Below are 18,055 nucleotides of genomic sequence, written 5' to 3'. Positions count from 1 at the left end.
AGGTTCTCCAAATGTATGCTTTAAGAGTTTATGATTGAAGGAACCATATGGGACACTAAATAATATAAATATAATTTGTTAATGTGACAGTGATGATCACAATGTACACTCTTTGCAACATATTTAATTTGCAGGAAATTGTTTCTATGTATTGAATATTAGTGACATTACATGTCAAAGTAATAGGATAATACTGATCTGTTTTAAAGATAATTTGGTATTTTAACACTAAATCTGAAACTTGAACACTCACAAAACATCACTTAAAATACTGCCTATTGTTTCACAAAGGGCAAAATTAATACTGACTATCTGACTGTCAACACATTTATATTTCAATTGTATCAGAACAGTAATTAAACTGTTTGGTTGCTTCACTGCTGTTCCTTCCTGCCGCTGGTGTGGAAGAAGGTAAAATAGATCCTCCTCCAGCCCATAGCATTGGCTATGCCATCCATGTCACTGGTGAACTCAGGACAGCGATTCCTCACAATCTGCTCCCAAAACTTCTCAGAATTGCAGAGCTGGTACCGTCCAATCAGAGCACAGCACAACAAAACAAAACAAAATGGAGGTCTGGATGTCAGTGTACACAAATGTACTACACATATGCCGTAGACAGTGCAAAATAGAAACTAACAAACTCTTTTTGCATCACCTGACTGTTGAGGAATATCATTCTTTAAACAAATACAGTTTTACTGGATGTGACTGTGTTAGGTTAATATAAACAGCACTGTACTCGAGTTTCTCACCTTTCTGAATCTATGTGAGGTCTGTGCCAGCTGTGTTATATCTTTCAGCTGCAGGTAGGACAGGATTTTGAGTAACATGTCGTCAGGTAAGCGCTCCAGGTAATCAAACTTTCCTTGACAAAGAGATATTGTATATTCGAGAATCCTCTGCCCAAAAATGGCACCAACTTGTTCTGCAGATAAAATGTGGGAAAGTACAGCCTGGACATCAATTTCTTGAAAACCCAAATAAGCTTTTTTTGTCAAATGATAGACTTACTTTAAAGCAAATAGCCTAAACATTACTGCACCACTTCTCAAACAGACTTAAGAAGAACAATTGTTAAGATTTTCAGCATCATGAACATAACGTAAGGCTACTGGGCAGTAATTAGGTTTAGAGATGCAACGATTAATCGATTGGCAGAAAATTAATCAACTATTTAGTCATTTTTAAATCAAAAATGCCAAGTATTTGCTGGTTTCAGCCTCTCATATGTGATGATTTAATGCTTATCTTTGTCATACATGATAGTAAACTGATTATCTTTGGGTTCAGGACTGTTGGATGAACAAAAAAAGATATATGAAGAAGTCAGGCATTTTTCAATTTTTTTGACATTTTATAGACATCTATTAATCAAGTAAATTGTCAGATTAATCAATAATGAAAATAATCGTTATAGGTTTCTATTGTGGTGAAGAAACCTTACGCTGTGGCATTTTCTGATGTAGGAAATCGTGATGGGATGTCTTCAGCTCCTTGGGTGCAGCACCCCGGCATTCAAGTCGCAGAGAAATCTTCCATGATCTCAATATAACCTCAAGTTAGACAAAAACAAAGAATTGTAGGACAGAGTGATATTTTGACTTAATACTAGGAAAACTTTACAATGCATTGACTACTGATGGTCATGTGGATCCAAAATACTATTTATGTATGATAATAATAATAATATCTTGAATAACAAATTACCAGTTAGAGGATACACAGAGGCATAATGATTTTAACACACTGCAACTTTATTTTACGTCATATACTGTATTCCTTTAGCATACTATTTACCTCACATCATTCAGCTTGACATGTAAAAAATGTATTAGATGGTACAGAAATCTTAGCTCAAAGTGCCTGAAATTAGCCAACAAAGTAGTTAAATATCACTATTATTAGCCCAGCAAGGTTAACTAACTTTTTTAGTTGAAACAGTGACTTTATCAACATTTAGTTATTCTTTCTGGCTCTACTTTATAAATAGAATGCAATAAAAAATACTCTACCTCATTTTTGGTTATAACAAGTTGGAAAAAATCTTTTGGAGGAGGTGGACCCTGACCACTAATTTGAAACAGTTGCCCCTCGAGCAAGGACGCCATTTTTGGACGCAGAACTGTAACCATGACAACTGAAAAGCAACTGAAATAACAATATCTACTCAACGGCAGAGAAGACTGTTTTTTTTCATGGATAATATGTTATGTTAAATATGTTACACTGGTGTGATGTGATGACAAAAAGGTAATGCAAATCAAATTAATTTATAGATAAGTGTTTTATGTGCGTGTATTAAAGGGGGGAGGGGGAGGGGGTCACGACCCAGCGGACTGATACTTCATATTTGTGACAAGCTAATGTTACTTCAGTGTTGCGCTGATGTTTGTATACCCGCAAATAAAAGTTAGTTCCATCTTTTGGTCTGAAGACCTTACCAGCTAGCTTATATATATGTTTACAGAGAAATATACCCAGTGTTCGCAGTGACATTAATTTTCTAAAAACAAGCAGATGCCGAAAGCTTAGCGTTAAAATGAGAAGTACCGTTAAGTAGTCCCTAAGCGGATGAATCAGGCGGATGTATATTGCAGTTGTAGGCCCCTCAGCTGATGTGAAAGTAGCAGGGTTAGAGAGAGAAAAGAGGAGCTGGTGCACTGTCTGTTACAACTACAACACTGGAACAAATAGGTAACAACATTATACCAAAAGGTACAATTTTTCAGTGACATCTCATCCAACAGTCTTTTGGACCTTCGAGATGGTTCAATATAGAATAACATAGGGGGAATTATGATTCAGTGTTGCGAAAATATCTCGAATCCCGTCTCTGCTTTCCTGTTTTTTTGTGTCTAAAAATGTATCAAGAGGCCATTTCTTTTTGCTAGCTAGCGTTAACGTGCTAGGTAGCTGTTAGCTAGACAAACTAGTCAATTGTAACACAATTTTTAACAAAATTGTGCCCCACTCCAAAAAAAGACTATATTCGTGTGGTGTAACGAAGCTAGTAGTTTGTCAAAGAAATCCCATTACCATCCTGTCGAGCTGGCAAAAGCGTAAGCTGGCGACAACAAGGCTCGCTAATATTAATTAGCTTGCATGCCAAGGTTAGCTGGTAACAGCTATAACGCTGTTGTTTGGTTTGACAACGCTCAGCTAACTTGTGTGACTGCCCTGCAGCAGTTTATTCTGTATTCGTAAGGTCAGTAATTTATTGTCAGTCGGACAGCTAGCTTCACTAATACCAACCAATAACACCAGCTTGTCCAGCAAACGGCCAGTTGTTTATTTTTTGTCAGCTTACTGTTTGCGAGTGAGCGGTCATAGGAAGAAACACTCGCTTAGCTAGCATTAGCTTGCTAATAATTAGCCTAGATACTTGTCATTCTGGCTCGGATGCTTAACATAAATACAATGCTTGGCGTTATTTTGGTCCCATTTACCCAGCTCTAAATAGGAAGTGTGTGATATGTTGACACGTTGCTTGTTAATAGTCAACTTGTTTCTGTCTGGCTAACGTTAGCCACAACGCTAACCAGCGCTTTTAGTGAGAGACAGGCATTGGCCTTATGTCAGCTTAGAAAACATTAAGTGATCCTCACAGCTAACGTTAGATGTCGTCTCAATATTCGCGTTGACAGTTGCTAAGAGAGTGATCCAGGATCTGCCTGATTACCCATCAACTTGACAGTTATGTATTTTTGATTTGAGCACCCCATCAAACAGTGTAGAAGGTGAGCTAGCTCGCTTGCGAGACATGTATATATTTATATATATTTTTTTCACTTTAAACTTGATCGCCAGCCAGACACAGACCAGTGTGTCACGGCAGGGAGAATACCAAGTTAGCTTCCGCTGGTTTAATGGTAGCCTGCGAGCTATATTACATTAAACCGCTTTCGGAAAGACGGTTCAGTCGATGCTGCCATTTTCGATGTGAAGCTAATCTCAGGTGGACGTAATCGTTAACTTGACCCATAAGAGGGCCCGTCTTGGCCATTCAGTGAAGATTTCGCCGTTTCATACCACAAACAAGGTAGCTATTCGGAATTATCAGTGCGTTTAGTTAGGGAGCTAACGCTAAATAGGTTGACACACCGGTACGCCAACTACGCATTTCCATCTAACCACTGCTACGTTAGCCAACGTAACTTTAACGAACGAGTCTCTGGTATGTGATTACTATCCTTTTTAGCGTTTTCTCGGCATAATATTCAGAAAGCAGTGGTTACAAGCTTTACAGGAGTTTTTGTATAGGTAGGGATGTGACTAAGCCACTGTCAAAATGTATGGCACTAGCTAGGATATGAGTGGCTAAACATGCTAGTCGGTGGTGGTAGAGAACTACGTCAGAAATATAGGCCTCTGTAAATCATGAGTATAAAAATTGGACACAGCCGTGCTTGTTTAGTGGTGTATTAGAAGAAACTTAGTGCCAGCGAGTGTTTCAAGCTGCCGATCATTTGATGTGCTTAACTAATCACATTATGGGCGAGTGTGGGGGACCAGTTGTCAGAATGGACGAATAAACAAAGACTAGGATGCACTGTCAGTGCAGGCCTAAAATGGCCCTGTGAGCTTGCCAAGTATGGCGTATTTATATGATCAATCATATCATGATTTAAACCTTTAATAAATGAGTAAATTTAATAATCTCTTTTCTAGATGGCAAAATGTATTTAAGTTGTGGTTCAGTAGTCTTTGTGTACCAATTGATAAAATCATCATACAGTGTGTATGTGTGTTCAAAACATATCAATCACTCATCACCTGTCCTGTTATCAGTGCCTTCATGTCATTGACCCGTGGGAAATCCATAACTGATACTACTTTTAATATGTAAAAGACATTTTCTTTCACATGCTGACTAAAAGGATTACTCGATATAATAACAAGTTCTGTTGGTTGGGTATCTAGGAATGTTAAAGTCATTTTAAAGAGTATCAACTACTTTTAAAGGTAATTCCTGTTTTGTATAGTTTGTTTGACTTGCAGTCTTTCCCATGGTTGTTTGATTTGTCTGTGATCTTAATCATTTTTACTCAAATGAATCTTGGGTCCTTATTTTAATGTAAACCGATATTCTAATGATGAACATTACTATTATTGTTGTTATTGGATGAATGAATGCCAGTTTACCATTCATGATGGGGGTTAAAAGTAAAGTATAAATAAATTATAGCATTTACAGTATAGGCCAATCTGTACATGACATCATGATACATGGTGACAAAATTGTTTTGAACTTTTGTATGCAGTGTTGTCTCTAAAAACCATAATGTTATCATTTCATACACTCACTAATAGTTCATTTTTAAGGTAATTTAGTGGAACCTATTGCAAGTGGTTCATATTAGTATGTTTATGTATGTATGTGTAAATATAATATATCTGTAAACTTGCACATAAATTGAGCTGTGTGGATCTTGCTTTTTTGTAAAAAGAAGAATACTTTTACTGACACCATGAAATCTTTTTTATCATGGAAATCTACTGTACATATATAGTTTATATTTCTTATTTCACACACACAGTCACATATATATTTATGTAGTTTCTCATTTCAGTCTCAACTCACTGTTTTGATTGGGTGTTTCTGCCCCTACATGAATGGTAGTTTGGCTGTCAAATTGATGAGACGAGACAGTCATGCCTTTGATCATTTCAAATGCACAAGAGTGGTGAGCTTGAGCTTAATGGTGCAAAAGCTTTATCAACTGTCACATGCAGCACCTACAGCGGAGCAACTTGTTTTAAATCAACCCACTGGTTGTAGTAGAGTATTCTTATATGGTTTCTTTCTTTGATTGCAGTGAATGGTAGTGTCTAGAAAGGGTATGTCCCTTCAGGAGAGAGGTGCCAATGTCCAACCGGCCTAATTCCAATCCAGGGGGGTCACTGCGCCGTTCACAGAGGAACACTGCTGCGGCCCAGCCACAAGACCATACAGTCGCGGGAAGGTGAGTCTACCTTCACACTTGCCGTTCAGTTTTATTCAAAATCTCAATCCAGTGAATTAAGTAAGAGGCAGCAATCATAGTTTGTGGGGAACATTTGTTGTATTTTTTATCAGGGAGCAACAAATGAATTCTATAAAATCAGTAGAGGGGTGTTTGTACTCAGTTCATGGGTGGGTGTGTACTAGTGCTTTAATCATAGCCAAATGGTGATTAACTCAGTTTTAGCTGTTATTCATGCTACTCCAGAGGTGTTAATGATCACAGGATATGCAGAGGAAGTCAGCCAAAATGATTTGGGGATTGATTAAATCTTTCTTTTGTGGCTTAATTACAAAAAACCCACACTGTTACTTGCTCTTTAATTTCCAACCTTACAGGTTGCAGTCAGAGCAGGTAAAACATAAAGCAAATTCCCCACCTGAAAGTAGAAGACCTAATTCTAAGGCTTCCAAAGCCACACCCAGCTCAGCCACTGGCCAGTCCAGAGGGCACAGCTCAAGAAGGTACCCCTCCTCTCTATTTGGTACTTCATTGTGTGTGCGTGTGTGTCGTAGGGTTTGTACTTTATCCAATAACGTCATACATATTGTACATCTTTGGGTTTTGTTTTAAATCTGAATGAGTACAATGAATGTGGCACTGTAATTAATCACTTTTCACGGTTGGAGGAATATTCTTAGATGGTGTTTTGTTGTCTCTCTTGCTCCCTGGCAGAAGCGGTCTTACTCTGTCCGTGGCTTCACTTGTGTTGCAAGACGACCCAGAGGCTGCAGGGACATCTGAACAAGAGCGACCAGGCCACCAGTCAAAAAGTGAGGGCACCCGAGGGCTGAAAAGAAGTGAAGCTCCTGACCAAATTAGCACCCTTGGACCGACCCCTGCCAAGAAGCCCAAATCGCTCCCACCACCCAGAGACAATACCTCAGAGACCAAGAAAGGCCCAGCTAAGTCCAAGAAGAGATCACTTGCTTCAGAACCACCTGCATCGTCAGGTCGAGGCCAGAGCAAGAAGAGCGGGGCCGCTGGGGCCTCACCAGTCCAGAAACGGAAGAAAGCGGACTCTCTCCCCGGTCTAAGTAGCACCGCTGGGTCCCTCCCCAATCGTACCGAGGGCAGAACTGCAAAACCCACCAAGCTGGCGTCTAAATCGGCCGCCTCAGCCAAAGCTGGGTGTAGCAACGTGACAGACTCCTCCTCCTCTGCCTCCACCTCTTCCTCCTCCTCAACCACAGGCAACAATAGCGCCACCACGCAGGGCGCCAGAGTCAAACAGGGAAAAGACCAGACCAAGGCACGTCGATCTCGCTCAGCCTCAAGCCCCTCCCCACGGCGTAGTACCCGGGACAAGGAGCAGGCCAAAACCGCCAGTTCTTCAAAGTTTGAGTGGGCAGCACGCTTCAACCCCAAAGTCAACCTGCCAAAACCTAAACTGTCCCTGCCTGGATCCTCAAAAACTGAGACCTCCAAACCTGGGCCATCAGGATTACAAGCTAAACTAGCAAGTGAGTCATTAACTGTTTAATCATCCTCTCTCTTCATAGTAGAAACATTCATTTTAATCCACTTCAGAGCCAAAAGGTCTTTATTTCACTGAATTTTGGCAAAGAGACAATTTCAGTACTATTTAGTATGATATCAGAAATATTTGTGTTTCCTATTTGATTTGATATGCTGTATCCCCCATTTAGTGATGGGAATTGTAATTGCTATTAAATGGGATTGTAATTGTGTGAAAAGATTGAGGGGTTAAACAGGGTTATGACGAGCTTGTAAAGGGTCAGCACATAATTCTCGTGTGCTTGGATGGAGGTTACACCTCTGGGATTAAATGTCACAGGACCTATGATCCAAGCAGCGTCACAGCATCAGTTACGAAACCTCACTCTTCACCGCTGGGAGCAGATATATTTGGTATTTGGTGCCGCTTAAATGAGACACAAACAACACCGAGGTAAATCATACAGATAATTACTGGACTTAAGATAAAATTTATTATGCATAGTTTGTCTACATATGTGGAGGAAAAAGGTCTTATATAGGCATATGTGTAACTTAAATGATACACACATGTATCTTATATGAATACAATTGGTGACACACTATGTACAATAAAGTGTGTCTGTGTGTGAGTGTGTGTTTGCGTCTGGACTAGCACATCTAGCTTGCATGTGTTGATTGCGGGCTGCACTGAGCAGAGGGGACGGCTCCGATTTCAGACTTAAGCACCAGTAGCCTGAAACTTGAGAATGGTTCAATACATAAATACTGCTGGTCACTCAATTGTCAGCGTGGAGCAAATGTATCATTTCACAGGTGTGATAGACATTTAAGAATCAAACGTATAAAGACTCTTTAGTAAAGTAGCCCTTGTTTTGGCTTTTATATGGTCTTGGGATTTGTGAACACTTGAGTTGTAATATTATGGAAGTGCAGATTGTGTCTTTTTATGCTGTCACAAGGTAGCATTGAGGTAGCATATTTCTCTCTCAAAATGGACTCTGGTGGTTTGGGACTATGCTAATAGCTAGGAGGTTGAGTTAACATTGCATTCGGTTTTTATTGACTGTGTGAATTAGGGAAGGTATTGTGAGAAAGTTTTGGATACCTGCCCTTGTTTGAAGGGTGAGTTTGGTACCAGTTAGGCTGATATTTAAGTTTTAAAAAATCCTGTAACAATATATTGTCTGATTAACACAGAACATTTTGATAAAGATCCCTTAATATTTATCAAATAACTATGACCAGGATATGCATTGAGCAGGAAATTTTATTGAGAAATTGAAAAATAAACTGGTCAGTGCTCTCTGGAAAAACTGTCACAGCAATACTGTTTTGATGCAATTTTTATTTTATGTTACCATATGTTAATTAACAAATGGCATTTCTCTACTATTTTTCATAACCAAACAACTATCTTGTTTACATTATTTGTTTCTCACCAAAAAGTATAGTGTGTATCGTTGAGGCCTGACAAACATGTTGCAAAGCCAATGTTGTTGATGTTTAAAATCCTTCATTGTTTACATTCTTGTTTGCTAGCTTGCAGTCTTCTTCTTTCGTTCTTTTGTTGGTGTATTGCTTCATGTACTTGGTGCGTCATCACCACCAACCACCATAGTGTAAATTGGTGGCAGGAACTGGGTATTGCATCCTTGAACGTGTGTGCATGACAAACAAAATGGGGACGTATCCATAAAAATACTCCTCCCATAGTGCTTCTAGTCATCAAAACCTCCACAAGGTACCTTTTTTAAATGTTTACGTAATTGGTAGACAGTAGGTGAAATATACAGAGATATTACAGTAGAAATCTGGTGTGTATAATTAACACATTCAAGCGAGTAGTAGCTGTCCAGGTCAGTGTGGGGTCAGGCTGTTCTAGGGAGGTGAAAGGATTGAAACCGCGGTGGGCTCTGTGCCATGGGCCCACTGCCCAAATGGAGAGACCCCTCCTAAGTTGGCTTGGCTTGTTGGCCCACCAGCTGACCAGGGGTATGTTTGAGGACAGGGGGAGGACTCATAAGCTGCTTCTGTTTAGAGGAAAGAACTGCATTTCACTCACAACGTGTTCATCTCTCTTTAATACCTTTTAACACACGTAGGTTGTGTCACTTTCAGCATGGTGAGTAAGCATATACAATTACGTTGCATGTAATTCTGTAAGGCTGTCCATCGGGCAGTGCCATTTTGATCACAGTGAATCATGTTACTGCAGCTTAAACTATAGGAAGAGATTTGTAACTGTGTCGAGCTGCTTTAGATAATTTGAACTTTTATTTGAAATCTTTGGGAAACCTGCGCAGAAATTTATGTGAGGGATAACGGTTTGACCTGCTATAATTCAACGGAGTGACACTAAAGTGAGGTCAAATGAAGTACGAAATGGAAATTTATTGTCCTTATATCTTTTATTAATTATGGTCCTAACATTTAAAATGTTTATTTTTATACTACTGAATTATGAGTCACAGATCTAGCATGAAGGTTGTCCTGTCATAGGGCCATGGTTGGGTTACTATTAATACCCATGCAGTCAGTGGTACAGGGCTCTAACCAGACAACACTAAAGCTACTCAGTTTCTGGAGCCTTTATTGAAAAATAACCCTTTCATCATGAGTCTTTGGTCTCACATCTTTATCAACCAGGATTTGTCATACACCTCTGAGCAATAATTGTGATATTGATAGATATTTTCTGTTGTGGTACCGCAATAAAAGATAGTTTGAAGTATGCTGTTGTGTTGAGTAATTCAAACCAGCTGTTTTGTGAAACTTGTTGTGGATTCCAAGGATAGTTATGACAGCTAGGTAATAAATGTTTGTCATCATCTGACCTGTAGATCAACACAAATGTCACACTGTATTTGTTTTATTGATGATATATTGAAGCCAGCCAAAGTAATTGATACCAGCATTGGTTGCTTTGTCCACAAGTATTTATATTATGTCACTGTTTTTTTTCATCTAAGGTTTGAGAAAATCCACTAAGAAGCGCAGCGAGTCTCCTCCAGCAGAGCTCCCCAGCTTTCGGCGGAGCACACGCCAGAAGACCACGGGCTCCTGTGCCAGCACCAGGTATAAATCACAGTGACTTAGTGTAAGACTGTAGTGTAAACTGTAGAAATTGTAAAAAGTACTGCACATGAAAATTGTGAGTCTTAAGTTAGATGTTTCGTGCATATCAGCGAGGGTAGACTTATCATTTCTATTTAATATCCCACCACACACTGGCAGTGTCTTGGCGTGTCAGCTCTCCAGAAAAGCAGCAGTTTTATCACATTTACTTACCAGATCAGCACATCCCTGCTGACAGTCTCAGAACTGTCACCCCTTTCATCCCACTTTTTTGCAGGCCTGTACATTTATTTGAGTATTTAAACATACTGGTGTTTCTGCCCTTAGGTCAGGATATGGTGAAAGCATGACTAAAAAAAAAAAGTTGATGCAAACCTGCCAAAATTCTCAAAAAAATTTAATTTTATCCCAAGAATGTGAAATGTTAATGCATGAAGTGACGGCCACTATGACCAATAAAATGTAATGCAATCTTTATCAGTATTGCCGGTGAATGCTTTTAGTTATTCAGGTCATGGGATATTTAATAGTACTAGTAGGAGCAGCTAAGTCTAAGGCAGCTGGAGCTTCTTTATAATTCTGAATATGTTTTACTGCTCATCCAAAAACCTCACTGGGCAGAGCAGTAACGGATCCCAATCATACTGTCACACACAAGCAATTTCAACCCAGCAGTAATCACAGGACGATAGTTTAGTTTTCAAAGCAAAATGGCCAAACGGGATAAGGAAATCATCCTGATGGACCTGACAATAAAGGACTGTACTGTCTCAGTTGATGAAGCTATTTCACAAAACTCAATGATGTTATTGTGTCGACCGTCACTACATTTACTTCCGCCTTCATACTCAAAAATCCTGTTGAGAGCCTGGAATTGAAACAGATGCCAAGATCAAATTTGTTAAAGTAGAATCCTTCACTGAACATATCAGTTGCATGTACGGTATCCATTAGAATGGGTAAAAAACCCAGATGTTGACGTTTACAGGACAGCTGACTCACACAAATATCCAAAGTCCAAAGTTTTGAAACTGTCAACATCGAAAATTTTGAAAGCATGTGGCTACTGAGCAGTTGTTAAAACAGCACGTAGGACCTGCATGAACATAATTTCCAGAATGTAAAAAAAAAATACCCAGGGGAATCACTGCTGTGTATACTTTTGACTTGGAGTGGTAACACAGAAGGCACCAAGCTTGTAATTATTCTGCTGTCGCTCATATTGTCTCTGCTACTATTGTCACAGTCGGCGGGGCTCAGGCCTGGGCAAGCGCGGGGCAGCCGACGCTCGCCGACAGGAGAAAATGGCCGACTCCGATAATAACCAGGATGGGGCCAACTCATCAGCCGCTCGCACTGATGAGGCATCACAAGGGGCTTCAGGTACTTACCCCCACCACCTGTTTAATTCCTGTTTGGCAATAAAATACTTGCCTTTGTTTTGGACTGTTTTGAATGATCAAGGATTTTAGGTTTCTGACAAGTAACAAAAAATTGAGTCATATTTAAGCTTGATTTTAAAAGATATTAGGTCATTGACTTTAAAGAGCGTTTCTAATGATTGTTTAACTTATCACTGTGGATTTTGCTGTGTTTTTTGTGTCCAGCTTCAAGCTCAGTTGCCGGAGCAGTAGGCATGACCACCTCTGGAGAGAGTGAGTCTGATGACTCTGAAATGGGAAGGCTTCAAGGTATGATAAACCCCCCTCTGAGATATGAGTATTCTGTATTCTAGGGCATAAAAATGTATCTACACATGTCCCTGGATTTTTTTCTAAACTTGGCTGTTTTTTTACACTGTAGCTCTGTTGGAGGCCAGGGGTCTCCCTCCACATCTTTTTGGGCCACTTGGACCCCGCATGTCGCAGCTGTTTCACAGGACCATTGGCAGTGGAGCCAGTGAGTGCAAATTTCTTACCCTTACATCTCTATTTGTCTTGTCTTGTAAACTCTTAATGACTGTTAAAACTGTGCTCCCCACCCCTCATATTTCCAGGCTCCAAGGCTCAACAGTTACTGCAGGGCCTGCAGGCCACAGGTGATGAGTCTCAGCAGCTCCAAGCTGCCATTGAGATGTGCCAGCTGCTGGTGATGGGCAATGAAGAAACACTTGGCGGATTCCCCGTAAAGAGTGTGGTGCCCGCTTTGGTGAGTCTTACTCTGTTCGACCATGAACCTCTCTCTGCTGCACAGACATTATACAAGACTGTATTGTGTTTTTTATATATATATATGCCTCACTGACATGTTAATGCGCTGGAGGAAATAACCTTCCACATTGCTATGTGCAGTATTAAATAACTACTGCTTCCTTATAATTTCTCCAATTTCTTTCACAGATTACACTGTTACAAATGGAGCATAACTTTGATATTGTGAGTATGGTGAAGTTTTATTGCTGTAAATGTGTTTTTTTTTTTTTCTCTCTTTTACATTCATTGTTTTTTGTAATGCCATTGTTGTATGGCTTTTATCTATGCACACAGATGAATCACGCCTCTCGTGCACTCACGTATATGATGGAGGCACTCCCTCGATCCTCTGCTGTGGTGGTTGATGCTATTCCTGTCTTCCTGGAGAAGGTAAGCCACTGCTCTCTATAGCCCCTTTCATACAGAGGTCCCACAATATTGCTGTAAAGAAGACCCGTCAATATGCTAGCTTTGCTTTTTTACACTGAACCAAACAAAGCCGGCATAACGCCGCCCCCGTGTGTGAGTTTTAGAAAGCATGTCGGCGTTCTGGAATCAGAGGCGTGACGTGTAACACAACAGCGATGATGTCTAGTGTATGTTGTCCCGCCATGCCGGTTGTCTCTTTTTTTCACACAGACGTCAATCCGTCAATGTGACTACCTCCACTGCCAGCTTAAAGGGTGGGACAACAATGACACCCATTCCGTGTTTATACCTTTTTATAAACAACAGCGAGGCAGAATAATGGCGCAACATTCCCGCCTTGAACAGGCTGTGTAAAAGGGGTTTCTCTGCCTATAATCCCTTGTTAATAGTAATTGTGGCCTTTTGATATGCTAATACACAGTGTCACCTTCTTGTGTGCAGCTTCAGGTGATCCAGTTCATTGACGTAGCAGAGCAGGCCCTGACTGCCTTGGAGATGTTGTCAAGGCGACACAGCAAAGCCATTTTGCAGGCTGTAAGTGTAACACTTTCTCTTTTTGTCGCAACATGTAAACCGTCCTCTTTGTTTATCTGCAACTATACACCACAATAATGTTGTCATTTCATCCCTCACAGGGTGGGCTGGCTGACTGCCTCCTCTACCTAGAGTTCTTTAGCATCAATGCTCAGAGGAACGCCTTGGCCATTGCAGCCAACTGCTGCCAGAGCATTACTCCCGATGAGTTCCACTTTGTTGCTGATTCTCTGCCACTGTTGACTCAGAGACTCACACATCAGGTACTTGTTTCCTCATGTCAGCACACTATGAAATATGAAATGCAACGCCGTCACAGCTGGATATCGGCTGGAGTGGTACTTGGTGGTGCTCCCTCTTTTCGCCGTTTTTAAAAAAAAAAAAAAATTAATATGCAACATATTGGATTCAATATGAATTCAATAAGAAAAGTTAATTTAAAAAAAAAAAAAAGGCTTTAGGGTTCTTTATTATTCATCAAATTATCAATAATGAGGCCTGTGTGAGGAAAAACATCTCTATTAGTCATACTAGCCTACTAAATGACCAGCTTTAATGTTAAAAGGACATGTTTATGCTGATTTCCATTTTTCAAACGGCCAGCATCTTAAATGCATTTAAGTGAAGTGGGAGTAGCATCAAGACAAACAGAAAGTGGCTGGCTTGTGTCATCTTGTGCCATGCCTGGTCTCTTGTTAGGTAGAGCTGAGTGTTGTCTGTTTTAAATGCAGATACGTTTGTTAAAAAAAAAAACATTCAAACCACCGTCGATGTTTAGTGTTTTCTGATTGTATTCTAAAAATGATGCATGAATTGACGCATATTTTGTGTGACAATCTAAATGATAAGACAATATAGATCTTCTCATTGATATGTGCTATTTTAGTGACAGCTGTCTATAAAATGCATAAAATGATGAAGAGTAATAAATGCTGCCTGCTAACCGGGGCTTATGGTAACTGTTGACCTTCTGTCAAATCACTTTCATCAGTTTTACAACCAAAATTTGTGAAAAATTAAAAATAACACATGTTTTGTCTGTTTGTAAGAAATCAAAGAACAATCTTTTATTAGCTTTTGAAAAGGTGCAGGGCCTAACTGAGAAAAATATGTTTTTGTAGTTATCACCATCAATTTAATCATCAGCTTTTTAGAGACATGAACCACCTTCTTTAGTGAGGTCACTTAAAAAAAAGAAAAAAAAAGAAAGGAGTCAGGTTTTGATTTTATGTGGTTCAGTTTATGACAAGAACAACATAACTGCTACAGTTGTACAGCAGTAGTGGCTGCTGGATGTAATTACAGAGAAAAACAAAACCAACTCTGCCCTTTTTTTCAGCTTTTTCATACAAAAATGAATGTTCTTGAGTTCACTTTAAAAATTCAGTATCTCATCTTCAGTGTAACACGTTGAAAAGACTAACAGCTATATTCATTCAACCTCCTTGCAGGATAAAAAATCCGTCGAAAGCACTTGTCTCTGTTTCGCCAGACTGGTGGACAACTTTCAACATGAGGAGGTTTGTAACTTGTTCTTTTGTTTTGTTTTTTTTTAGACATGACACTCTGTTTTCTGCTTTTGTGTTTGCCGTCTCTGTATTGTCTCCTCCATTTGCCACGCAGCTAATGTTTGTGTGTGTGTTTTAAATCAACAGAACCTGCTGCAGGAGGTTGCATCACGGGACCTGTTGACCAACATTCAGCAACTGCTGGTAGTGACCCCTCCTGTACTCAGCTCGGGGATGTTCATCATGGTTGTGCGCATGTTTTCCCTTATGTGCTCCAACTGCCCCTGCTTGGCAGTCCAACTTATGAAACAGAGTGAGTGACCCTTACACACACACACACACACACACACACACACACACACACACACACACACACACACACACACACACCCTTGTCACGCACCTATTTCTTGCCCCTTTTATCATTTACAGGACAAAATGTCTGAGGGAAAATGTAAAGACGCACTGTTGTTTCACTTTTGTGTTCAGTTAAAGACTGATAATAGTCTTACCAACAGTTATTCATCCAGTATCATTGTAATATAATTTTAACACACTCTGGATCATTGTGTCTTTTGAAAATATAACTTAATACCCTAATTATCACTACACTAAAGCTGTGTTCAAATAGCAGGTGAAGCAAATTATCACCTTACTTTATTTGTGAATTTGAGTGTTTTTGTTTCTCTGTTTATTTGCCACAATCAGCCAACTGATGTAAAGTTTAATTTGTAAAATTATCTTCAGTCTTTTGCTCATCTTAAAACATTCTCACTTCTCACCTCGTATAGACAAATCTTGAGCTAACTTGGCCATTTTTGTCTGTTCACAAGAACTCACACCTCAAAAATTTACTTTGCATCCAGTCTGAGCACACTTTTAGCGGTAGCGTTGGAACATAATGTGTTGAAGATGCAACTCGGCGGCTAACAACAGAAATGTCTTGCGTCATCTCTTCTTAAACAGACATAGCAGAAACTCTGCGTTTCCTCTTGTGTGGTGCATCAAATGGCAGCTGCCAGGAGCAGATCGAACTGGTACCCCGGAGTCCCCAGGAGCTCTATGAACTGACTTCCCTCATATGGTAACATCCATTTGTTCTCTATTCAGATGTCCTATGGAGTAAGATCATGCTGGGTGATATGGGAAAAATTGTATTAACTGCACTTTACTGCACTTGAAGTCATCTTGTCTTAAGCTGTAAGAGAAGCCACTGTGCATGGTTTGTCGTTGCCTCTCCATCATATTCTGTGACTGGGTATTGTTAACAAACAGTTCTCTTTCTCCCAATCTAATAATCCCAATGAAAACTGTTGACAGCAAACTCTGTGGATTATCTGGACACAGTGGAAAGCAATGTTGCTGTTGTGTTTTTCAATTGTCATTTTTCAATGCTTTGAGCGCCACAAATGAAGTTATTCAGTTACATTGTATTTCGGTGGCGGCAGCAGAAACATCAGATAGCTACGTATCTCAAAATGTCAGCAGATAAGCAGGTAAACCCACTACTATCTGCACGGCTGGTTAATATCACACATAATATCTGACTTGCCTGCAGAATATTCTCAAATCCTCCTCTCATACTTGATTTGATGATTTACAAAAACTAATTTATCAAATACACAGATGTAGAGCTTAAAGCTGTGCCACAGATGTTACACCTGCATCTCCCTGACCTCAAATTACAGACACAGTCTTTGTCATTTTCATATAAAGCTTATTTTCTTTTGTTTTTTATCCGAATTTGAACAAATTCATCCATAGAACAAGCGTTACTTTTCTGTAGTAACACCTATAAGGTCATATTACATCATTTCATGTCTGAAGCATTTGCGTTAAGTTGTTTAAAGAAAAATCACAGTCATATCACGTAACAGCTGGTAAACTAAAATGAGATTAAACAGACTTGTGCATTTTTCTGAAACCGCTCTTCTTCTTACAGTGAGCTGATGCCCTGCCTGCCCAGAGAGGGCATCTTTGCAGTTGATGTAATGCTGAAGAAGGGCAGCGCCCAGACGACAGAAGGAGCGATCTGGCAGTGGAGGGATGACCGGGGACTGTGGCATCCTTACAACCGCATTGACAGCCGCATCATCGAGGTATAAATGCATCAGAAGCTACTATGTCGCACATGTATTGTATTTTTTTAAAACCTCTAAATTTGCCATGAAACAATCAATAATGGAGAGATGTATTCTCATTTTTGGTGCCGTTTGTTAAATGTTAAAACCAATGTGAAACTTAAGAATTTATAATAGTAATTCTGGACCTTTGTTACACTTGAAGATAATTACATGACAGCATTCAGCCCATTTACAGTGTGTTGGCATCTCTAAATAAATATACACAGATAATCTTATATGCAAGGCTGATTTTGGGTGTATTTGGTGATTGTCTTGCTACAGACAGCCCACCAGAATGGGGAAGATGAGATCAGCTTGTCAACTCTAGGCCGCGTGTATACAATTGACTTCAACTCTATGCAGCAGATCAATGAAGACACAGGAACAGCACGTGGGATCCAGAGGAAGCCTAATCCTCTTGCCAACCCCAACACAGGTAATACAGACATTTGTGTCAAGATGATAGTGTTTTGTATTTTATCTTAAAATAAAAAAAAAGCCAGAAACACTTGGTGGGTTGATCCACTTATCAAACTTGTAAAGGAATAATCCAACAAAAGCCATCAGACACTCACCGCCTGTTGTTTTAAATGGTGTTTAAAACAGTGTTTTAGCTTGCTGCTCTGTGAAGGATGGCAGCTGTAATCAGCTTGGATTCACACAATTATGATTTCAACATTGACCCAGTTCTGTGGCATAAAAAATATAAAAGGCAATATTTAACTGTA

The 18,055-nt window shown here is 39.7% G+C and overlaps 2 protein-coding genes across 10 annotated transcripts in view; one reads left to right on the top strand and one right to left on the bottom strand.

Annotated features, from left to right (window-relative positions):
- The window catches only part of trip12 (thyroid hormone receptor interactor 12), a 46,920-nt gene that overhangs the window by 15,121 nt on the left and 13,744 nt on the right, over positions 1-18,055 (top strand). The window contains exons 1-18 of one of the 9 annotated variants that reach the window (XM_067594486.1): positions 2,115-2,253; positions 5,820-5,966; positions 6,344-6,469; positions 6,681-7,468; positions 10,436-10,541; positions 11,788-11,924; positions 12,149-12,232; positions 12,345-12,440; positions 12,538-12,689; positions 12,881-12,916; positions 13,028-13,123; positions 13,604-13,696; positions 13,798-13,959; positions 15,148-15,216; positions 15,352-15,517; positions 16,171-16,288; positions 17,147-17,303; positions 17,610-17,763. In XM_067594486.1, coding sequence (XP_067450587.1) covers positions 5,869-5,966; positions 6,344-6,469; positions 6,681-7,468; positions 10,436-10,541; positions 11,788-11,924; positions 12,149-12,232; positions 12,345-12,440; positions 12,538-12,689; positions 12,881-12,916; positions 13,028-13,123; positions 13,604-13,696; positions 13,798-13,959; positions 15,148-15,216; positions 15,352-15,517; positions 16,171-16,288; positions 17,147-17,303; positions 17,610-17,763 — 2,638 coding nt within the window. In that variant the 5' untranslated portion in view covers positions 2,115-2,253; positions 5,820-5,868. Of the gene's footprint in view, positions 1-2,114; positions 2,254-2,567; positions 2,719-3,105; positions 3,209-3,626; positions 3,741-3,914; positions 4,043-4,158; positions 4,178-5,819; positions 5,967-6,343; positions 6,470-6,680; positions 7,469-10,435; positions 10,542-11,787; positions 11,925-12,148; positions 12,233-12,344; positions 12,441-12,537; positions 12,690-12,880; positions 12,917-13,027; positions 13,124-13,603; positions 13,697-13,797; positions 13,960-15,147; positions 15,217-15,351; positions 15,518-16,170; positions 16,289-17,146; positions 17,304-17,609; positions 17,764-18,055 lie in introns of those variants that run through there. The other 8 variants (XM_067594483.1, XM_067594484.1, XM_067594487.1 and 5 more) reach the window with 8 other exon arrangements.
- Positions 61-2,135, bottom strand: fbxo36a (F-box protein 36a). The gene is made up of 4 exons (XM_067594496.1): positions 2,016-2,135; positions 1,448-1,556; positions 756-928; positions 61-524 (listed from the first exon to the last, which is right to left on the bottom strand). The coding sequence occupies exons 1-4, from the start codon at positions 2,133-2,135 to the stop codon at positions 375-377; spliced, it is 552 nt and encodes a 183-aa protein (XP_067450597.1). The 3' UTR covers positions 61-374.

Source organism: Thunnus thynnus, chromosome 7 (genome assembly GCF_963924715.1).
Source record: "Thunnus thynnus chromosome 7, fThuThy2.1, whole genome shotgun sequence".
Lineage (NCBI taxonomy): Eukaryota > Metazoa > Chordata > Actinopteri > Scombriformes > Scombridae > Thunnus > Thunnus thynnus.
This window is presented reverse-complemented; position numbering and strand designations above follow the sequence as displayed.

Coding starts and splice junctions, on each gene's coding strand:
- fbxo36a (XM_067594496.1), bottom strand. CDS start 2,135: ATGGTTACAGTTCTGCGTCCAAAAATGGCGTCCTTGCTCGAGGGGCAA. Junction 1,557..2,015: donor TTGTTATAACCAAAAATGAG/GTAGAGTATTTT, acceptor GTCTAACTTGAG/GTTATATTGAGATCATGGAA. Junction 525..755: donor CCTCACATAGATTCAGAAAG/GTGAGAAACTCG, acceptor GGACGGTACCAG/CTCTGCAATTCTGAGAAGTT.